This window comes from Dermacentor andersoni, chromosome 1 (assembly GCF_023375885.2).
Source record: "Dermacentor andersoni chromosome 1, qqDerAnde1_hic_scaffold, whole genome shotgun sequence".
NCBI lineage: Eukaryota > Metazoa > Arthropoda > Arachnida > Ixodida > Ixodidae > Dermacentor > Dermacentor andersoni.
The window spans coordinates 264277390-264301966 of NC_092814.1; the positions used below are offsets into that span (position 1 = coordinate 264277390).

The 24577-nt window shown below is 44.5% G+C and overlaps 1 protein-coding gene across 1 annotated transcript in view; it reads left to right on the forward strand.

Annotated features, from left to right (window-relative positions):
* The window catches only part of Cow (Proteoglycan Cow), a 62348-nt gene that overhangs the window by 16642 nt on the left and 21129 nt on the right, over nt 1-24577 (forward strand). Inside the window, exons 5-9 of the mRNA XM_050196341.2 lie at nt 30-174; nt 5631-5731; nt 13622-13747; nt 18064-18270; nt 22123-22170. Of these exons, the coding sequence (XP_050052298.1) occupies nt 30-174; nt 5631-5731; nt 13622-13747; nt 18064-18270; nt 22123-22170 (627 nt within the window). The remainder of the gene's footprint in view (nt 1-29; nt 175-5630; nt 5732-13621; nt 13748-18063; nt 18271-22122; nt 22171-24577) is intronic.

Sequence of the window (24577 nt, forward strand, 5' to 3'; positions counted from 1 at the left end):
TTTAGTCAGAGTATCTTTTCTCGTTACAGCTGTGAAAAGCCTGGAGGAGCAGCAGCGTGAAAGTAGACAGAAGGCCCGGTGGGACCGCTACATGGCAAAGCTACAAAATACCATTGACAAAGAAAAGAAAGCCAACAAAGATGCCACAGGCAAGCCAACTGCCTTCAACAACAGGTGCGTGTGCTTTTTACTGAGCATGCATAGGAGCAGTCATTCAAAACAGTGTTAAGTCTAATTGCATGCAGTATGAAGTCGCCATGCTGAAGTTGACCAGATTTCAGAAGGCTGTTATGATGGGACAAGAGACCTTCCTGAAAGCTGCTTTTGCCATGCACAGACTGTAAGCTGCTCTTGCACAAACATTCCTGACAATATGTGTAGGCAAAATACTGTATCAAATCATTGGTAAATTTATGTCTCGCTTTTCCATTTTAGCCAAAAAGTAAAAAAATATTTGCCTGGAGAAAATTTGGCACACTAATGAAAAACAAGAAAACTCTGGGTTTTATTACTTTTGGCCTCCAAAAACACAGGAAGAAATTTCACAGCCTATATGACGGTTGCAGCACCATATCACGGCAAATAGCAATACCACTTTACCATTACCGTCGAACTTCAATATAATGGACACAGATATAACAAAGTATGTATTGTATATAACGAAGTAAGTGTGAAATTTGGTTGGTCATGCTTTATTTAAATGGGGCACTGTTCTGCTATAGTGAAGCCAAAAGCACACAATCCATCATAGTATAGGTTATAGCAAGCAACTTTGTTTTCAAGGAGCTCAAAATATATATTCTGGCAGCAAAATTTCAAATAGTATTGCCAATAGATTTTCCAGATGCCTGATTTTTTGGAACTGCATGCTTATTCTGACATACCCACGGCAATGCCACCTGCCTATAGAACCATGGAAACTGACATTTTGGACGCTGCACAATGTACCGCTTGACCTTTCAGACATGATCAGCACACTTGATGGTGCAAACATGACGGTTGTGAACCAAGACGCCACTATGGCCATATGATACAAGGTTGCAACTTTCCTGCTAGCATTTAGGTTGTGGGCACGATCCCAGCCTTGGCGACTGCATTTCGATCGGGGCGCAATGCACAAACACTCACGTACAATGCACTGGGTGCACGTTAAAGAAACTCGGGTGATCAAAATCAGTCTGGAGTCCCCCACTGAGATGTGCCTAATATTGATATTGTGGTTTTGGCACTTCAAACCCCACAATGTAATGTCAATGTAGATTGCAACTTTGGCTGCTGACTGCCATGCAAGCGGCACTGGTTACACTTAGCGGCCTTGGCGGTATGGCTGAGATGAAAATTTGCTGATAGGCGGTGGAGTGGCTGGCAACAAGCTGCTGTGGGTAGCTCTCCATCAATATGTTTGTACCAGTAAACCTCATCAGCAATCGAGCATGAGGTCACTCACACACACGGTCTAGACTGACGGCTGTAGTGGTGGAGTTCGGTATTGTAAGATTCGTTGGACGGTCCTACTGCTGTCGACCAGATGTAGGAGTCGTCGGACTATCTCGCCGCTGCCACCATTTGAAGGAGATGAAGGTCGTAGACAGGAACTCGGTGAACAGGATTTATTTACATATTAACAGTTTAAGCAGGATACATTGGCAGACTAGCGTGGCTCCCATATGGAGCCCGCAAAACTAACATGCAGCAAACAGTTTACGAGCACACAGCTCACTAGTACATTTCTAGTATGACAGAGCACTCAGCTCCCGACAACGATCACGACACGAGCACTCCCTAGCAGCCGGCAAACGCTGCTTATAAACTCTCCGCTTGACGTCATAGTTCGACGTCATCGTTCGGCGGGGACGGAGCAGGAATGGTCGGGAGGGTTCGTCCAAGCATTGTAAACTTGCCGCCGCCCCGCACTATCGTTTACGCCCAAACACACGCAAACACACAGGTGCGAACCCATACACACAAAGGCTCCGGAGTCGACGACCGAGGGCTTCGTAGAACTGTGCTCCGTCTTGGGTGGTGCGGCCAAGTACCACATTCCTGAGCTGACCGCGCGCCACGTGGCTGCCGGTCATCCGCAGTTCTCGGTACCGCCCAGCTTTCAGTGCCGACGTCAGAGGGCTTCGTAGAACTGCTTTGTCCCGGGTGGCTCGGCCAAGTACCAATTTCCGGAGTTGATCGCGCGCCACGTGGCTGCCGGCCGTCCGCAGTTCTCGGAAGGCGCCCCGACTGGTGGGCTTGGAACACGTGCAGCGGGCTGAAAGCTGGCACGTTGCCACCCCGTACGGCCATTCTTAACAGTATGCGTGTAGCCCCCTTCAGTGTCTGAAAAGATGTCACCAGCTGTACTTGGCAAGTGTGACTTGAAATTCTTGGAGAAAAAAAAAAAAATTTCTAGATGTTGAAATCTCACATTCTAGGCCTGCATACTTGTTTTGGCCCACGGCTTGGCTTGGTTGGACTGCATCTGGCGTTCCATGTGATCACAGCAATATCACATTTGCATATTAGTGATAAGTTGCAGCGGTGGCGTAGAGGTAGAACACCCGCCTCGCGTGCAAGAGGTCCGTGGTTCGAATCCCGGTGCCGCGCAATTTTCCACCGCATTAAAAAAAAAAAAAATTCGCGTGTTGATAAAATTGCATAAACAGGCCTGGAGTGTGGCCTGATCCCGGGGACCAGAACCGGTAACGCACTCCCTCACCAGAGCAGGATTGGCCACCCTGGTGCAGTACTTGGCCACAACCTCCTATATGAACACAACAATCAAATCCTGGCCCTCAGTCTCCAGCAGCTGCGAAGCAACTCACCCCGGCGGCGGTCAGACCTGCGACGCAGCAGAGGGTGCTAAGAATCCCTGGCTCCGGACAGGCCGCCATTGGAATATGAACCTGGCAACGTTCAACGCTAGAACGTTATCAAGTGAGGCAAGTCTAGCAGTGCTATTGGAGGAATTACAGGGCAGTAAATGGGATATAATAGGGCTCAGTGAAGTTAGGAGGCCAAAAGAAGCATATACAGTGCTAAAAAGCGGGCACGTCCTGTGCTACCGGGGCTTAGCGGAGAGACGAGAACTAGGAGTCGGATTCCTGATTAATAAGAACATAGCTGGTAACATACAGGAATTCTATAGCATTAACGAGAGAGTGGCAGGTCTTGTTGTGAAACTTAATAAGAGGTACAAAATGAAGGTTGTACAGGTCTACGCCCCTACATCCAGTCATGATGACCAGGAAGTCGAAAGCTTCTATGAAGACGTGGAATCGGCGATGGGTAAAGTCAAAACAAAATACACTATACTGAATTGCGACTTCAATGCCAGGGTAGGCAAGAAGCAAGCTGGAGACAAGTCAGTGGGGGAATATGGCATAGGTTATAGGAATAGCAGGGGAGAGTTATTAGTAGAGTTTGCAGAACGGAATAATATGCGGATAATGAATACCTTCTTTCGTAAGCGGGATAACCGGAAGTGGACGTGGAGGAGCCCGAACGGCGAGACTAGAAATGACATAGACTTCATACTCTGCGCTAACCCTGGCATCATACAAGATGTGGACGTGCTCAGCAAGGTGCGCTGCAGTGACCATAGGATGGTAAGAACTCGAATTAGCCTAGGCCTGAGGAGGGAACGGAAGCAACTGGTACATAAGAAGTCGATCAAAGAGTTAGCGGTAAGAGGGAAAATAGAGGAATTCCAGATCAAGCTACAGAACAGGTATTCAGCTTTAACTCAGGAAGAGGACCTTAGTGTTGAAGCAATGAACGGCAATCTTGTGGGCATCATCAAGGAGTGTGCACCTTCCTTTTCAATGTTAATGGTAAGCTTCCATTCAGGAGCTAACAAAGTCAGGAGCATTATGTCATTTGTGCCTCTCTTACCCTCTGCTGCAGTCGCAGAAACAGTACGAACCTATAGCGGGCCGTCATCGGCCTTATTCATGTAAGAGCCGCACCCAGCCAAGATTCTAGAAACAAAAGTGCGGCCCTTGCAAGAGTATATATGGTAGCTCGTCATCACTTTGATTCTGATAATGTTAAAAAATGCTGAATAAATGCTTGGTTGCCACCTTCATGAAGATTTAAGTACAGTAAAAGTTCGTTAATTCAAAACGCAAGGGGAAGCCGCTTAAGTTCGAATTAACGAAAGTTCGAACTAATGAAAGTGAAGGAGAACAACAGTAGACTGCGATTTGGAAGCAGTCGGGCATGTCAGAAAGTGATGGCGTGTGCTGTGGGCACACGCCATCTTGAAGTCGCAGCTCTGGGTCCGACTGTGCCACACCACCGATGTCCACCGAAACGAACGTTAGCCGAGGCTTAACACCATCATAAAGAATCGCGACGGCCGGTACCTCCTGAGCTGAAAACAGACATGCACCACCGATGAAGACTGCCGAGACAAAGACGCTGAACATGTGAAGGTAGCGAAGGCCCCGATTCGTCGGTTCTTGATTGCAAGCGCAGCTGCGACGCACTTGATTCGCTGTGTTTTGGTGCTTGCCGCACCATCTGCCGCGCAACATTAACAGCTAGACAAGATTTGCAAAGCCTAGGAGATTCACGACGGGCAAGAAGACTCGGAGGTCACATAAAATGGAGAGGAAGTAGCCGCCACTTGCCTTCTGCCCGATCCCGCGCCGGTTAGATTTTTCCCGATTTTGCCTTCTCTCGCCATTTTCTCCGTTCCGGAGGCGATGCAGCCTTGTGTGTAGGCAGTAGGTGCGTTTCTCTGGCCGTGTGCCAGGCGCCAAGCTGCCGGCACGGTGGCGCGTAGTTCGCATTATCCGTGGCGCAACCTTCTCGCGTTCGAATTAACGGGCTTTTTTTATACATAGACTTCTGTGGAGCTTGGCCAAACCAAATCGTACAGTTCGAATTATCCATAAATTTGAATTATTGAAGTTCGAATTAACAAGCTTTCACTGTACTTATATTAAATGGAACTAATGTGATGCCCTGGTCGACACTTGTGCTTCATACTTGAAATTATGCGAATGGCTAGAAAATTTGCCTATGGTAGCTTGCTTTCACATGACTGTAATTAGTGACAAATCAAGAATTCAGGAGAGGTTCCTTCCAAAAAAACATGTTGTGCTTAAAGAAATGGTTCCCTTGCAAGTGCCACCGCACGAAGTGGAGGAGCCCTAGCTTTTCAGCAACAATGAGCACACAGCACACATGAACAGCCAACATACCATGAAAGTTTGAATGGCCTGATTCGCACCTGACGCACGAGAAACACCCCCAGCAGTGCAAGGAGTTTCGTGTCAAGGAAGCATCCGAGGAAAGCAGAGACAGCCGACGTGGATACAAAGGATAAGAGAGGAGAGGAGGGTTATATAGACGAGGTGATTCGCTGGGGCATTTATACATGTTTTCTTTCAGGCACACTTGCTGCTGCAGCTTTTACCTGTCACTAACTATATAATATATTATATATATATATATATATATATATATATATATATATATATATATATATATATATATATATATTTTTTTTTTTTTTTTTTTTTTTGCTTTTTAAATACATTTGATGGCCAGAAAGGTGACCTATCTTTTTCTCTTCAATATGTGCTACATGATCTTGTTTTTTAATTTTTTAAGCATTGTCTCCTCCCACTCAGGCTGAAGTCCAAGTTCAGTTCCAAGGACTCGTGGACCAGCAAAGACAGCCATAATTCGGTTTTGACAAACAAGGTGTCTTCTCCTGTCAGCAAAGACAAAGGTACAGCATCTACCATGTTTGCCACACTGTTGATTTCATCATTCATGTTCTGTGGGGGGGGAAAAAAGGCAAATGTTGCACTTTTTTTTTTTTAAGTGAGCTCCTTTCATACGAATACATGAATTGAGCATGAAGAATATGGGAAACGAAGGGCTCAATTTATTTTAGTTACCATCACAACCACATGAAATTAACAGACAACGAAGCCTGGGAAAGCATACGGGGAATTAACTGTTCTTCTTAATTGAAATATACAAATAGTAAGAAAAGTGGGAATGAAAGTGGATGAAAAGTGAATTGCCACAGGTGGGAGCCGAAGCCACGTCTTCCGCATTACGTGTGCGGTGCTTTACCATTGACCTACTGCAGTGGCCATCCTCCCATACACTGTATTGAGTATTTGTGTACGTGTGCTAGTTGTATTCCTGGGAGTACTAGCCAGTTCCACTCATGTCTATGGCAGCAGATGTAGAATAACTTTTAAAGCTTAAACCAGTTTCACATAAATTTTCAGATAAATATGCAGCAGGAGAATAATACCTGCTTCTTTGTGCAGCTGGTCTTCAGATCAGTATTGAGTTAATTTTGTAGACACATCACTTTCATCACGAGAAGTTTGAAGAACAAAAGGGCCACTGGACTTATAGATTTTACACTTATTGTGACACAAGTTTTAGTTTGGCATACAGTGCTCTAAAGCTGTTTGTTCAGATTTTTCTGAACATTGTAGTTGCATTCAATAACGTTCTTTATCTGGCTCACTTCTTGTTTGTCCAACTCTTGCTTTGATTCTTTTAGCACATGCATTAATTGCCTTAACACTTTGTTAATTTTTCAAGAACTGATTTATTCTTTTGTCCTATGGACACCCTTTCTTGAGTTACTAATGAGAGATTTGACTTGTGGATTCTGTCCTCTTACTTCAACTTAGCTGATACATTTGCAACTCTAAATCTGAATTAGACGAAACTCCTAGAAACTGACCCTCAAGTTATTTTTTAGTGAAGCCGTGTGATGAAAACATTATATTGTATAACACACTGATCAGCGACAACATGTTTAGCATTTTATTTATTGCACACCCTGCTGTTTGTTTTCTGAGAAGCACATTCATACTCCACTTTTGCAGAATTGCTGGCACTTAGCTGTTTGGCTCGCATGCCGATTTATACTTCGGGGCAAGCTTTTTAGTCTGACTAGCCTTGTGGCCCTACCGCAGCCTTTACTCTGCTCTTTAAAAGTGCACACTTTCAGTATACTTGCAATTTTTTTTTTTTTCAGTGTTTTGAGTGAAGTAAATTGCAAATCGTCGTCACATGACATGGTTCATCATCATTATCATCAGCCTAGTTTTATGTCCACTGCAGGACGAAGGCCTCTCCCTGTGTTCTCCAATCACCCCTGTCTTACACTAGCTGATTCCAACTTTCGTCTGCAATTTTCCTAATTTCATCACCCTACCTAGTTTTCTGCCATCCTCGACTGCACTTCGCTTCTCTTGGCACCCGTTTTGTAACTTCAATGGTCCACCGGTTATCTATCCTACACATTACAGTGGAATCTCGTTGATACGATTCTGCATAATACGTTTTCTGACCTAATACATTTTTCTCCTTATTCCCGGCCAACATCCCTTGGAAATAATGCATTTTCATGCGTTTAATACCATCACATTTTTGCCCAAAATAGGATAATATGACCGCGAAAGTGGATCTTGACCGATATTTCTAGAAATTCTATGTTTATTTTTCGGTATACTAGCTCAAACCACGTTCCAACAAGCCACTATCTGCACGTTGCGTAGCCGCTGAGGCCGTGGCAGCGTCAGTTTTGTGGCGAAAAGATAGCTGCCAGGCGCGGTCACTGCTTCAAATGATGATGATGCGCCAGGTGATGCACTGCGTCATCTAGTAAAACCTGTCATAATCAAGGAAGAAAGTGCGCAATGCTCTCAGCAGGTGCCACTTCCCTTCCCGAATTTTCGCGATGCTCCATGCCGTCCGTGCTTCCCGCGCTGTTTCCTTGTTCTCTTGGTGCCTTGGTGCCTTGTTGCTGTGTTCGGTGGTGCTGCAGTGGTTCTTTTGCCTTTTTTTTTGTTGTTGTTGTTGTTGTTCTCCTCTGGCTGCGTTGGTGCTGTGCACGGCAGTGCTGCCAGGCTTGTGACAATGTCGAGGAAATGCAAGGCACTCAGTTTAAAAGAAAAACTGTAAATTGTAGCAAGTTCGAACAGAGCCTGAAAAGGAAGCATGTGGACTTGGCACGATAGCTCGGTTTACCAGTATCAACACTCAACACTATTGTCGGTCAGCGAGAGGAACTTCAAAAGAAGCTGTAAGTTCTTGGCCCCGGTGTGAAACAAACGTGACATGTGAAACATGCGCAAATGGAAGAAATTCTGCTTAGATTGTTTAAGGTTATCAGAGCGGCAGGAGTGAACGTCGACAGGTCAGTCCTACGTGAGAAAGCTGGCAACATAGTGCTCTCCTTGGGCATTGAAGACTTTCAAGCATCCAGCGGCTGGCTTCACTGGTTTAAGACACGACATGGATTGTCATACAAAACAGTGTTCAGCGAAGCGAAAAATACCAACGTATACGTCGTCTCAGAATGGTTGTCTACTACATTACCCGTGCTGATTTCACAGTACCGACCGCAGGACGTCTTCAGTGCGGACAAGGCAGGCGTTTTCATCAACATGGAGCCCGAGAAAAGTCTCGGCATGAAGAGCAAGACGTGCCAATGGGGCAAAAAAAAGCAAAAAAAGTTTTATTAGGGTGCAACGCAGATGGAAGCGAGAAGCTCAAACTGACCATTCTTGGTAAGTAGTGGAAACTACACTGTTTCGCTTGTGCCACACATCTCCCGGTCGTGTACAAGGCGAACAAGAAGGCCTGGATGACCGGCGCCTTCTTTTCCAAGTTTCTCACTGCACTCGATTCCAAGATGCGCATTAAAAACAGAAAAATTCTTCTGTTTATTGACAACTGTGCGACACATCCGGTTGACGTGGACTGGCTGCAGAATGTGAAGGTTGTTTTTCTGCCACCAAACACCACCAGTCACCTGCAGACCCTGGACGCAGGAATCATTAGGAATAGGAAGTTTCACTTCCGTAACTTGCTGGTTCATCGGCTCTTGGCCAAGATAGCGTGAAAGGATACAGACTTGAGGATCAGTCCTCTTGACCCCATACATCTTTTGGCGATGTCTTGGCATCGACTAAAAGCGGAGACTATCGCGGACTGTTTCAAGAAATGTGACTTTTTTGGTGCTCGCGACCAACTGGGCGACCAAGAAGATGAAGCTGTGCTTGAAATCCCAGAATGGGACCAGTTAAACTTGGATATTTCATCACGAGACTTTGTGTATGCAGATGATGACCTGGCAACCTGCGAATTGCGCACCGTGCAAGATATCATTGCAGAGTCCTGCAGTTTGGTGGCAGTTGCAGATGATGGTGGCGACAACGACGACACATTAGAAGCCGGAGAGAGCCATGGCGACCGGTGTTCAACAGCAAGTGACACTCGAACACTGGACACACTTCGTAGCCTCATTGCAAATGCAGAATTGAGTGAGCAAACTGCAGCTTCCTTTTTTTACTTTTCGGAAGAATTTACTCCTAGACATTGAAAAGAAGAAAGTGCCGTGCAAATTGACCAGCTACTTCAATGTTGCTCAATGAAAGTGAGTTTCTGATGGAGTATGCATTTTTCATTCTTTTTTAACCTCTTTGGTTAATACAATTTTTGCATAATATGTTTTATTTTCCGGTTCCCGTGAAAAGTGTATCAACAAGATTTCACTGTACATAACCTGCCCAGCTCCATTTTTTGGGAATGTGGGCTATCCCCTATTGCTCTCTGATCCACACCACTCTCTTCAGGTCTCTTAACGCTATGCCCAACATTTTCGTCTTATCGCTCTTTGCGCGGCCTTTAACATGTCCTCAAGCTTCCCCCCCCCCCTTTTTTTCTTTTTTGTTAACCTCCAAGTTTCTGCCCTATATGTTAGCACTGGCAGAATGCAATGATTGTACACTTTTCTTTTCAACGACAGTGGTAAGCTCCCAGTCAGGATTTGGTAAAGCCTGCCGTATGCACTCCAACCCATTTTTATTCTTCTGTAAATTTCCTTCTAATGATCAAGGTACCCGCCATAGTTGTTTAGTGGCTATGGTGTTGGCCTGCTAAGCACGAGTTCGTGGGATCGAATTCCGGCCAAAGCGGCCGCATTTCGATTGGGGGAAATGCGAAAACACCCAAGTACTTAGATTTAGGTGCACGTTAAAGAACCCCAGGTGGCCCAAATTCTTCAAGAGCCCCTCACTATGGCATGCCTCATAATCAGATTGTGGTTTTCGCACATAAAACCCATAATTTTTCTTTAATGATCAGGGTCCCTTATGAGTAATAGATATAAGTAAACATACTCATGTACAGATTCTAGAGGCTGACTGGCGATCCTGAATTCTTGTTCCCTTGCCAGGCTATTGAACAATAGAGAGTTTTAGAATAGGGGCCCCAATAGTTTGGGGCCCCAAAGAGCTTTGCGGGTGTTAGCGTTGGGGCACGCAGGAGGGAAGAGATATAGAATAGGGCTTTGCGTTTGCAGATAGCGTCTTCGCCGACAGCGCAACTACGCCGCCAAAGAAAAGCTATTAGAAATAATTAAATAAAATATACCATTTTATGATAGGAATAGTAATTTTGACTTGCATGTATTCGCATTTAATTATAATTTAGAGGTTATTCTGTAAGCAGCAAACAATTAGTTGCGCTTAGTTTTGAGCAAACCAACTTTACGTGCCTTTACCGTGTTAGGCCTACGAGCCATAAAATCCACAATTGAATTCGGAATCAGCGGCGTCTAATGAATCAATCTTCATAACACATGCTAGTTGAGAGAAAGCGATAACCGCAGTCACTTCTCCTAGCTTGCGAACTTCACGCGTTACCACAAATCGAGCCCAGTTTGGTGCTAAGTTAGAGCCGTCGCTTCGATGGGTGCCGCCATGTTTGCTGATGCAAAGCTTTTGGGGCTGCTATGTGGGCTCCCAGCAAATCGGTGAAGTAGCGTTCCCAACGCAAAACCCAAACGCAGTTTGCATCTCACGCATGCGCAGTGGCTTCGACGCTATTTCTTTGGGGCCCTAAACTTTATTCTAAAACTCTCTATTATCTTTGTCTTCTGCTCTGCCTATTAATCTTCAACCCTCCTCTTACACTTTGTCAGTTAAGGTCCTGAATCATTTGTCATAATTCATCCCCAGTGTTGCTGAACAGGACAATGTCATCTGCAAACCAGAGGTTGCTAACGTGCTTGCCGTTAATCCTCACTCCTAAGCCTTCCCAGTCTAATAGCTTGAATACTTATTCTAAGCATGCAGTTAGTAGCATTGGGGAGATTGTGTCTACTTGCTTGACCCCTTTCTTGATAGGTAATGGCATAGACACACAGCCCCAAACCTGCATCAGCAGTCCCACTACGGTGAAACCTCGTTACTACGAACACTACATAAACAAACTTTTCAGATTAATAATCTTTGAAGAAATCCCCTGCTGACTTGTTATAATTTCAGTGTAAAAATATTTCAGTACTACGAACTTCAGAATACCAAACTTTTCAGAATAACGATCATTATTCAGTTTATCTGTGGTGTTAACAACGCCTCAGTACTATGAACTAATATTCCGAAATCTGGGGACTCTTAGATTTCCATGTATCCTTCATGGCAGCCGAAACAGTAGGCTAGCAGACAAGAAGGCGCAGAGAGCGGATGTCGCGGTGCATGGATTCAGAAAACCTGAGACAGCGCCTGAGAGAAAAAGAAACACGGGCGAGCGCATGCTCGGCCCAGAAAACTGTCGCCTAGCAACAGAGGCACATCTCTTCCTTCTTTCACCCTTCTTTCTGTGCATGGCTCTTTCTTTCGCGCTTCTTTCTGCGGCCGTACTAGCTACGTGTGTGGTGAAATGTAACCTCCGTGCTCTCGGGAATGCCACACGGTCACACTTTGCACTTTCCAGATGGCATCATTTACGGGCACTTGCGCTTTGACCTAGTTCAGGTGTCCGCCTCCACCAAGGCAGTTGCAGTGTCAGATGTGAAAAACAAACAAAAAGCAAGAAACATCGTGCTTTGGAAGCAACATGAAGCTGCCTTTTTGTCTATAGTTTTATCGGCATCAACGTCTGTTTTTGCACGCATCACTCTTGTTATACGGTGCTTTGGTGGTACGTGGCGATGGAATCTATCTATGGAAAATAGCAACAGCGCGTGCCGAGAGCCAACAACGACGTTTTCGTGGGTAGCTCATATGGTGACAACTTATGAACTGATAGGTCGGTTGGCGGAATGGTTAATTTTGGGGCTCTCACTATAACAATCTTTCAAAGTGATGGACAATTTACCGTGGTCCCATGAAGTTCGTTATATCGAGATTTCACTGTATACTTTCTGCATTGCTCTGTGAAATGTGCTGTCATATGCGCCATAAGTGTGAATGTGCCTTGATATTAGTAACTTGAGACGCAAACATCAGCACTGTAAGTGGTACTGCACTCTAACGCAAACAACTGTTCTCGAATCCTATGCTATGCATGCAGCCTATGTGACCATTCTGACCCTCACAACGTCAGAATGCATTGCTTGGAATTTGATGGAGTTCTCTCCACAATGGGCAGCAAAAGTGGTTTTGCCACCAACAACTCCCATCATTCACCCATCTCTCATGCTCTGATTGACTATGTACACCCCTGAGAAAAAGTATACGGACCACAAGGTTGCCAAAAAAACTGAATTTCTTCGTAATTAACACACATAAATGGAAGCTGACAAGTGCACTAGAAAATTTGTAATGTCAAGTTTGGACTGCAGTCTCTAATTTCAAGTTCCATTCACAGACAGAGGAGAAAACGAGTTTTACAGCACAATCCCCGGTCCGTATACTTTTGCTCATGGGCGTACCTTATCAATTCAAGGCACGGCAGCAGCGCACCACCACTGGGTACACAAAAAATGCATGTTGCGTGTTATTTTCCATAAGTGGTGCATGCTGCGCAAGCTACATCACAACACATGCTGATTGGCACCCGATGGCTCCATCACTATGAACAGGTTAACAAGGAGGGCTGCTAGGCTCAAATAAAATGCAGAAGGCAGGAAAAGAATTCATGCTGTCAATAAAGGTGCCGCGGTTATGTCACATTTTCTGCTGCAGGTGACAGCTGTCTTCACCCACTCATTGCAAGGTACCCACAAAGACCTAGCTGTGGCATACCTGTGGTCCAAGCTTCCAAGCGTGAAAAAGCCCTTCACAATAAATCAGAGCATTGCCAGCTTTTTTCAGGAAAAGCACACTTTGCAGTGGTGCAGTACATCACATCAGGCCCTGTACATGTGCTGCACACAGGGATGCTATCTTGCTCTGTAATATATTACTGCGTAAATACTGTTGCTGTAAATAATACCACTATTCACTCATCTTCTCATGTACCCTATTCAGAAGCCCACTCACTGCCGATAAAGGGTAATTGAGAAGCTGCTACATAGCCGGTAGTTTCATTTTGCAAGGCTCTGTTTAAGTGGACTAATTTGCATGTTTACTTTTATGAAAGGAAAAAGGGAGATCATAAAAAGCTATGCTTTATACAGTCCTGCTCTATAGCCAATTGCATTGCAGTTACCTGAACTTCATCAGAGTTGCTGTATAATGTTGTCCATGTTTGTTCTGAGACAACTGTATAACCCTGGTGTCAAAACTTGGCATGTCTGTTAGTGGCATTCATTGCGGCTTTAACAGGTAATGGAAGGTGAGTGATTGAAAGTAGTTCCTTCCTTAATTGCAGTTATGGTAAACAAACTGCCTGTCCTGTTTCTGCTGCTCAGGGTGCACCAATGATGACCTACAGGCCATGGGTGACCGGCTGCTTGACTGGTTTTCAGTGGTCATGAGTGACCACCAACTGAGCACACAAGTGTCCACAAGACGGAGGACCCACAGAGTGTCTGACTGTGAGTCATTGACGTTTCTCTTCATCTAGGCATGCATGCATTCTAGGATTTGGGAGTCGTGGTCTCAGAGTCTGGCGTCGCACTGAGGGTCACTCTCTAGCCTACGCCACCTGTGCGTCTCGGAAACGGGTAGCTGGCCTACACATCTGGGGTGTCACACGGAGGCTGACCTGCACACGCCATCGTCCGTATGTACTTTAATGGCGAGAGCTGCTAACTTGGTGATGAGTGCGAAGTCGGGAAGTTGGAGGATTAGAACAGAGGGTTTATTCACATGGGGGAAAAGTGGCAAACGTATTTACAAGAAAAGGTATGAGATACTTGTACTGGCAGGAGCATTGAGTGCAGTACACGTAGCATGCAGCTACAGGCTACACGTCAGAGCAGACTACATCGATGTGCAAGAGCACACTTCACACACTGAGGATGTCTCTGGAAAACCCTCCGTCTTCCCTAGGTCACTATCTACGGAAACATGTTCCAATCAACCAGTCCACTGATTAGTATTGGCACAGCACACCGCCTCTGAAGAGGAGAAGGTTGACACAAAGCACACGCGCCACCCCCAAGCTGATCCTGGAAAGGGGGAAGCCAGCATACCAAACTCAGTGTTTCACTGACAACCGGGGAACGGTCAGTGGCCCAAGCTCGTCAGAAGATAAAGCTTCTCCAGGTCTTAGCACCTTTCGCTAAAGTTCTGGGAAAGCCTCAGTCATCTCGTTCTCACGCCGACCTCTAATTTGCTGTCACTGTCAGGATCTAAGTGTCCACGTTGACTTGGTGAAATGTGGTTCGACATCGGTACCACAATGACCCCGGCCTCCACACTTCGGTGAATATGCCAAATGTAACAGCATGCCATCCATTCATAGGTAAAACTTGCAAAGCTTTTCTATACACTGCACTCAAGTTTCTGGCACTATCCACAGCTTTCAGCAATGCCAACAAAACTGGTACATCTGGCCAGAGCACTGTTACTGAAGGGCTGTGTTGCACTCACAGGTTTAATTTTCTCTTGTGTCTTATGTTTTCTGCAGTTTTCAGCACCAGTAGAACTTGTTTGTGGCCTAGTTGGTACTTGCTATGAGACATTATTGCTGCTAAATAGACACACAGGAAAACACGGACACAAAGGAAAACAATGACAACTGCACAGGCATACTGTCAAAGCCCATGCCATTGTAATTGTTCAAGATCGAAGATTTATTTATTATGTTTTCATAATACGAAATATACGATATGCTACAAGACTATGCTCAATTTCATACTTAGTGTGCAATGCTGTAGAAGCTGCGCAAGAAGCTCAGTCATCCAAAAAGTGTCACTTTACATATTTCATGGTCTGGTGGTTTATAAATCTAGTTACGAATCCAAAAGGCCTCCGTTCGACACTTTGCGAGCACAACTTCTTTTTTTAGACACGAAAAAAAATGTCTCACGGGAATTTCCTTTGGCATCTTTCAAGCTTCATATAAGACTCGAGTTTATACGCAACACCGCAAAGCAGGTGCATCTGTTGGCCACTCATGACCACTCAGCCTTTGCTCATGCAATAATCTGCTTGAGGCTGCCACAATGGGCTGCAAAAGAAAAACCCCAAAAGGAAAACAATAAAAAGAATGCACGTTGGAACCGCTCAGTTTCAATTTCACGCACTCCAATAGCCGAAATTCATCATGCCATATTTTCGCAGGAAGCCGCATTATTCTAGAACCAAAAGTTAATATGGCTTGCACAGAAAGCTTGCTTACATTCCGAATTATAATGAGTCTGCTGAAATTGAAAGTTTAAAATTTATATACTGATTTTTGTTAATTAGCAACTAATTACCACATACCACCCATCACCCCATAGTCGCCACCGCTGGCGGCATGTCTCTTAAGGAATTGTCCTTTTATTTCGGAATGGCTGTTTTTAAATATTACCTAAAGTCTTTGTAAAAACACCTGGTATACACTGTCACCTTGTTCATAATGTTGAAACCTGGCAAGATTGTTTTTTTTTTTCTGCTGGTATTCGGCATTGTTTCAACAAAAACAACTCAAGAACAAATGGACACAACAGGACACTGCAGCATACTTCTTATTAGGGAAACAAAAGTTCCACATCTTTGCATGGCCTTTTTTTTTTTTTATTAAGCCTCAGCAACATTAAAACCGTTTGGACCCCAATGAAAAATAGTGATGAATCAAGTAAAATCTTGATTATACAAATCCTTCGGGGCGGGGTAAAAAATACATATCACCTGAAATTTGTATCACCGAAAAATGTGAAAAATAAATTGCGAAATTAAGGGGGAATGCAGCACTACAATGTTGCCAACTAGTTCCAAATATTTTATTTTTCATTAATTTCTTTTACACAATCCTAAGAACTTTCATTATCTCATGGCACGATATTACAAAGAAATAGGCAACAGAATTTGAGAAAAGTGCATCTTTTTAGTGTGTTGTAATCGAAATTGGGAAGAAAATTGAGGCTCTGGGAGGTGAAAACACACCCATGATCACGCAGCTTTCTGTTGACGTAGTGCCGCCATCTTGGCATCAACATAAGCACAAGAGATTGAAGTTTCACATAACTACAAGGCCGTATTTCTCCATGCAGAAAAAAAAGAAAAAAGCAAGTGCAATAAGGGAAGACTGGCATTGCGATTCATTAGTTAAAGCTCGTTGATTCGAACTTCAATAATTCAAATTTATGGATAATTCGAACTGTACGATTTGGTTTGGCCAAGCTCAACAGAAGTCTATTTATAAAAAAAGCCCGTTATTTCGAACGCGAGAAGGTTGCGCCAAGGATAATTCGAACTACGCGCCACCGTGCCGGCAGCTTGGCGCCTGGCACACGGCCAGAGAAACGCGCCTACTGCCTACATACAAGGCTGCATCGCCTCCGGAACGGGGAAAACGGCGAGAGAAGGCAAAATCGGGAAAAATCTAACCGGCGCGGGATCAGCCAGAAGGCAAGCGGCAGCTGCCTCCTCTCCGTTCTGCATGGCCTCCGAGACTCCTTGCCCATCACGAATCTCGGAGGCTTTGCAAACCTTGTGTAGCTGTTAATGTTGCGCGGCAGATGGTGCGGCAAGCACCAAAACACAGCGAATCAAGTGCGTCGCAGCTGCGCTTGCAATCAAGAACCGACGAATCGGGGCCTTCGCTACCTTCACATGTTCAGCGTCTTTGTCTCGGCAGTCTTCATCGGTGGTGCACGTCTGTTTTCAGCTTAGGATGTACCGGCCGTCGCGATTCTTTATGATGGTGTTAAGCCTCGGCTAACGTTCGTTTCGGTGGACATCGGTGGTGTGGCACAGTCGGACCCAGAGCTGCGACTTCAAGATGGCATGTGCCCGCAGCACACGCCATCGCTTTCTGACGCACCAAATTTCTGACATGCCCTACTGCTTCCAAATCGCAGTGTACTGTTGTTCTCCTTCACTTTCGTTTGTTCGAACTTTCATTAATTCGAACTGAAGCAGCTTCCCTTTGCGGTTCGAATTAACGAGCTTTTACTGTACTGCATTCATGTGGTGTGCAGGCAGCGCTCCTACTGGCTGGCATGGATTTTAATCACTGGCACGCTTGTTTTGCGCACATTTTGGCAGCGGCGAGCTGCACGCTTCGTGTATTCCGAGGCTGACATTTCAAGATCAGCCTCGTTATCTCGAGCTTTTTTTCGTAGCTGCGTCCTAGCTGCTGGCTGATTATGATAAAGACATAATTTGCACAACATAAGGAAATCTATTTACTGTGCGACAGCGGAACTACTTCATAACGTGCGATCTGATGGGTGTAAAGTTAGCAAAGTTTCAAATTGTCATCTTTCGCAGAAGATGTCGGAAGGTGTGGAATGCAGAGATGAGGCTACCCATGGAAGGCACAAAGCAAATTTCTAAATCTCTCTAGAAATGGGGCAACCAGTGTCTGGCAGTACCTACTGACGTGCCGGCACCTCACGCTTTGCCAAACAAGTTTGAGCTAGTTGGGGCCCACTCACCAGCTCCGTCAGGGATCACACGGTGGCTTGGTTGTTCGCATCATCCGCCACGACACGAAAAGCGATTCGCAGCATCCGAAATTTAGCATGTTGTAAAATAATAGACTTGGGCCGCGGCTTTCGGAAAATTTATATTGTCCTGAAATTCGTATCAGGTGTGAGCATATCGTTAAGGTTGTACTATTAACATTCTGTTCTGAGAAAAAGGATAGACCAATCAGTTGTGATACAAAGTTAGATTTCCCGTGCCTTTTACTGAAGATAATGAACCATGAGAGTATATCGTTAATATGACCGATGGTATTGCTGTTGTGTTTCAGATCACTTGCCAGAGTGCAAGCCAGAAGTGGGCTGGATGTTTCACCATCTCGACTCAGACGGGAACCTGCTGTTGACGCTGCGTGAGCTGTATGATCTGGAGCATGATGATCGCGAACGCTGCCTCCAGCCTTACCTGGCTGTCTGTGACCTCAACCGAGACTCATTTCTCAGTACTATAGAGTGGTGTGCTTGCTTTAACAAGTCTCGTAAGTGTCTCGTCGCTGTTTACATTAATTTCACAGTATCAGTGCCATCACTGTTGACATGGACATCTGCTCCTCTAACTTTTTTTGTTGAAGACAATTTCACTAGAGCAAGAACCTCAGGTGGGCATGCATTGCCATGCAGGCATGCAGTTTTCAGCACTAAATTCTGTAACTTGTGTATGGTTTTCGAGCGGAAAGTTTAGGCACATATTGTGCCATTTAAAGGGGTGCCTTGTTCGTGGGACAGTTCAATGCTACCAGCACTTTTGTCTGAAAATCACCTGAAGATCACAAAGTAAGTGCACAAGCAGGACGTTTGAACATATAGTTAACAAAGATGAAGCATAATAAACTGCATGTTCACCTACATGAGCACACAAAATGTTATGTAAAAGAGTTACATTCCTTGCAGTGGCATTGCGAGGAACACTGTCACTTGTACACACCAGTGCATCTGGTGTCAAGTGAAAAGTGAAACTGTCTCCAAAAATGATCTACCGATAATATCACTCCAGCACAGTAATGCCACACTGTGTGGTGATGTCTGCGAGAAGTTCCTGAAGAGAGGCCCACTTTGGAAAGTTGGCAAAGGCAGAGCTTTTTTTCCTTTTTTGGGGTTCAGGCTCCGTTTCCACCTGCCAAAGTGATGTACTACTCTCTATATATTGCACAATCATCATTGCATACCAATGTCTGTTGCAAAAAGTTGAAAGAGCACAGAATGAGAGAACTGAGAAAAATCTGTTTAGTGTGATTGAGCTTGTCCCTGCTCATGAAAGCAGATTAAACTTCTTGCATGCAGTCTCACTCAATCATGAAACATGGCCAAGACCAAGTGACATGGTGTTGGGCTGCTGAGCACGAGGTCGCGGGATCGAATCCCGGCCACGGCGGCCGCATTTCGATGGGGGCGAAATGCGAAAACACCCGTGTACTTAGATTTAGGTGCACGTTAAAGAACCCCAGGTGGTCGAAATTTCCGGAGTCCTCCACTACGGCGTGCCTCATAATCAGAAAGTGGTTTTGGCACATAAAACCCCATAATTAAATTAAATTAAGACCAAGTGACAGCAACGGCCAATCAGAGGCTACTGTTTCAGTTTCTCAACAGTGCTCATCACAGCCAGTTTTTATACATACTTGCACGTAGAAACAGCACCTTTGAGCAGGACAAGAGGAGACTAGCACTGGTGTGTGTCGTCTCCTCTTGACCTGTGTTGAAAAAGTGCTGTTTCTTGGCCCAAGGTTCAATCTGGATCACCAAAAATCACTTTGAACGCTGTTTTCTGATGGTTTTACTCCCCTCTTAGAGAAAGAGCCAGCATGGGGAGCATGAAAGTGTTGATAGAAGCTTTTGGACAATACCAGTTTGGCGGGTAACACAAAATATCACATTACAGTAAAACCTCGTTAAACCATACCCACTTAAACAATAGTTTCAGTTTAAAAGTAGTGAAGTCAAATCCCCAACTCAGTGGCCATGGAACATAATGGATTTTGTATCCGCATAAACTGTACGAGCTTATTGCGTACTTATCGGTTAACACATAGTCTTTGCACTTTTTGTAGCGCAATCACAGCGGTAGGTCGGCCAGGCAGAAGAATGAGCCTCAGAGATCAGAACGGACTCCAAGCGCAAACACAGAGGGCGCTTGAAAGGGTGAAGCCACATTTACACCCCCATCATTTCGGCGCCGAGCCAGAGCGCGTTGTGGCTGGCTAGTGGCGGCCTGTATTGTGGCGTCATGCAAGTTAGGATTCACATCACGCTGAAGCTCGGGCAAAAACAAGGTGCTCAGAATAAAAGAAAAATTGGACATCGTTCGTGCTATCGAACGTGGCACGAAGTAGGCGCTGGCACACAAGAGGGATCTACTGTTGACTGCTGTGTGTGACATTTGGAATGCGAAGAATATGCTCGGCAGTGCTGCTTGGACCGTGAAAAGATGTCGGTTATGAGGTTCAACTTTTGAATGTTCAACTTTTTGCCATTGTTGCCTCTGTTATTGCCGAAGTGTCGCCCAACGACAGGGACGAGGATGACATGGAAAGCCACAGGCTAGGCGATTCAGGCCAGACTGGCAGAAGCTGCACATTATGTCAGCCTCATGCGGGTGTTTGCTGAGAAAAGGGGGCTGGCAAAAACACTAGCTTGCAGCTTAAAGGAGTTTGAGGCTACTCTCGTCGCTGCTAGGCAGCCGCAGCATCAAACGAAAGTAACAGACTTTTGTCGCGCAAAGTGAATAAATACTGCATGTTTTTTACCCTTTCATCGCGCTCTTACTTAATTCCTTTTTGACAGGTAAGTGGGCAGGTTCACACTATTTTGGTTAAGCAGTACTATCGTTTAGTACATACTTTTTCCGAGCTCCGGCTGACGACGGTTTAACGAGGTTTCACTGTATAGACCTGTATGTACAGTAGAACCTCGTTAATACGTTCTCAAAAAAAAACGGGAGAAAAAAACATGCTAACCGGGAAAACGTTCGATCAGAAGTAACTAAAAAAAAATTTACAAGCTCAACTATTGTTGGCATCTACGTAATGCGAAGCGTCGCACGAATTGTTACGACACAAGACACCGAGGCAGGTCAAGCGGGTGGTGCTCCGGTGGCCCGAGGCGCGTTTTGTTGTTTTCCTATTGTGTGGTGTTTTAAGAGGGCGACGGGAAACCGAAGTGAAATGGAGGTGGCGGCGGGTTTGGACTAAAAGCGTGCAGTACGCTACCAATGGCACTACGCACCACGCGCTGTAAAACAGATAGATGAAGATGCTTATCGCAATAGGATTGACGGCGATAGCTGTGAATGCGGCGTGTGACGACATAGGCGGAGATTTGCTGGCACCGGAATAAGAAACTCTGTGCACCATCGTGTTCACATGAGACGGGCAGCTATATACTGTTCTCAACTGTGCATGCCTCGTGCCTTTTCTTGTTCACATGAGATATAGCGGGCCGAAAACCTACACAGTCGCAGTCTGCAGCAGGGAACGGTATCACGTTTCATTTATCGCCTATTAAAAGTGTTCGTTACACTTCTGACAGCACCATAGGCTGTGAAACAGATAGGCGAAGATGCTTATCTCAGTAGGATTGGCTGCGATAGCTGTGAATGCGGCGTGCGGCGACACAGGAGAAGATTTGATGGTACCGAAATAAGAAATTCAGTGCGCGCCGGCGTTCCACGTGAGACAGGCGGGCTAGTATTGTGGTGAAGCTGCCACGGCGGGCAGCTATATACTGTTCTTGATCGCGCGCGTCTCATGCATTTTATTGTTTACATGGGATCTAGCAACCATAAAACGTATCGTATGATCGCAGTTTGGCGAGGTGCTGAACGTTGGTGCCGAAAAATTGTTTTCTGGGAACGTATGAACCGGTAAAAATTGAGTGTAACTCTATTGGGTCATTTTTTAAAATCTCGATTGCGAACTTTGGTGCCAAGAAAACGTGTAGCGGGAACGTATCAATGGAGGTTCTACTGTATATACATTTTGTGCATCTTCCTGCTGTTTCCAGTGACAGATATAGTCTATTTCTTGAGCCACCGAAGCATTCATTTTCAGAAAAAGAACGTTTTTATATGGCATAGACAAAGGGCAAAAGATGCAAAAGCACATATGATTCCTTATTCTGAGATGTTTTCGTACTTGATACCCGCACCCCTCTTTTACATATTGTGGTTTGGCCCACAGGAGGCAGTGGGTCATTGTGTATGTGCCTGACATGAATTTGAGACTTGTGTACTACACTGTTCTCATTGAAACTCTCCTGAGCTTAGCATGCTTAGACAGAGCAGAAGATTCAAGCACTTGTATTGAAACTGACTGAAGTGCTTATTTTCACTGCAGAACGACCATGTGCAGCAGCTTTGAGGCGCGTCACACCCGGTCTGATTGGTAAGTGATTTTTTGAACCATTATGTGGCTGCAGATTTACTTGCACTTGAACCTCGTTGTAACAAAGTTGCGCGCGAAACAAAAATAACTTGGTTATTGTATATGCAATATTCGTTATAAGCATATATTTGGTACATGCTGATAGTGGCTAAAAAATTGTTAGATTTACTTCCTTATATATCCATGTTTGTTATGTTGAAGTTCAACTGCAGTAGGATGGAGCATGCGCCTGTTTTTATTGCCTGTATGCTACACAGGCCTAATTTTTCTGGATGTATAATGCCTCTTTTGCTTGAAAAGACCTCTAAGCAAGGCAACTTATCTTACGCAACTCTTTGACATAACTTGAATTGCACAGCCTTTTCCATCTCAGTCTGCATGGCAGACAGTCAATAAAATGAATAAACGAGGCATTTATGCTGAAGGCATACTGTTACTTGAATTCTTTCTTCTAGTCAAAACAGGAATTTGCTTTGAAAAGGTGAAAAAAAAATGTGCCATAAAATCTGTTGGCCATATAGCCAATGGAAGATCTAGCACTCTCTTCTTTATGAGCATTGCTGGCATTGTGCTGGGTTTTTCGGTGATGACTGTCAGTGATTCTTAAGAGCAATGCTGTAGAGATAAAGATGGCGGGCTTTTTTTTTTTTCCTTCCTTTTTCTTTGTCACACGTAAAGCATGTTAGTGAATATTGTGTGATAATCACTGATGATCTGATCAACTACACAATATTCACAAGAACCTTTTTTTTTATTTTTTACCAAGGCCACATATTGCAAGTGCAGAATTCAAGCCTGACACTGAGACTAGCCTCAGTTTCAATATATTCTGTCTTCAAAATTTGCTACAAATTACTTTGGTATTCTACATAATGCCCTGCATAAGAGTGTAAGGAAATCTTTGTGGGAAATTGTTAGGTGGAACACTGATGTTTCTTGCGGCAGTTCAGGGATGGGCATTTCAAAATTGGTGCTAGTTCCAGGATTGCTACTAAGGGTAAACAGTAATTATTTCACGATTTCTGGTGTCTGCTGGCATGAATATGTTGTCAAAAAAGAACCTCTCCACCTCTACCGCAATGTTTGAAAATGAAAGTGTTCACTGAAACGCACACTTAATACTGTGCCTGTCTGGAAAGCTGTGTCATGTTGCAAATCAGAAGTTCCAGGAAGATTTCCGTTGCTGGAAGAATCGCCACATTCAGTGCATAGACTAAGAAGGAAGCTACAATTGACTTGAATTCAGCCTTTACAGGACCGACGGAATTTATTCAAATTATCCATTGGGTCAAATTAATACAAAAGACAGAAAAATGTCTCTAACATACCACTACTTTATTTGGCTGTATTACCCACTACAGTAGTAGCTCAGTGGCGCTATGGTGTTTTGCTGTAGACTATGAGGTTGCAGGTTTGATCTTGCCTGTGGAGGCCGCAATTTGATGTAGGTGGAATACAATAATGCTCGCATACTTAGATTTATGTGTATGTTAAAGGACACCAGATGGTCAAAATTTATCCGGAGCGGTTCCCTACAGCATCTCTCATAGCCCAAGTGTTACTTTAGAACATTACAATCAATCAGTTTGGTAATGTTTCCCTGAATCTAATGTGCACTCGAATTAAAGGTGCACCCAGTTTTTATGGGTTCAAAGTAAAAGCAACATGCATCCAAATCTAATGCGCACCCAATTATTGCAAAAAAATAAATAAATTAGCATGCCTCTGATTCTGGCAATCAAAAAAAGATTAAACCATCAGTTTGGCTTCACAGAATGTAAATTTATTTATGTCCATCGTCATCTCTCTCCGACAGCTCTTTATTGAGCCACAATATGTCATCTTCTGTGTGATTCACTGCAGTTGACATTACTCTTTCTTTTTAACAACCCCACAACCATTACGAATGGGATAGTGGCCCATGTCTAGCCACTCCACCAGTTTCTCATGCGATGCAGGATTCCAACATGCTGAAAACAGGTAGTGTCGCTCCGTTGCCTCATAAAAATAATTTTTCATTGATTGAGCTTTCAAAATGAAAGCAGCTCATTATTGTTTCCAACATATGCAAAAGCTTGTTCAGTTGCCATCTTGTGATGGCAATGATGGTGACACTGGCTGTGACACTAGGCTGTTACTAAGTCCACTAATGCGGTTTCAGTTTCGTATGTGATTGTATAAAGCAAAAGTTTTCTTGCCCATTTTCTTTGAGAAAATGGAAGCACTAGGATTGGGTAAATATAGTAAACAATATCATTCATTGTGAGCTGCCATTTTCACTTGAAACTGCCTAGAGCAGAACGAAAATCAGTGTTTTCGACGAGAGATAGCATTTCTTCTACGCACTCACTTTCCTCTGCTGCCGCAAAGATTGACACTACAGCCATTGTGGTCAGGCACATCCATG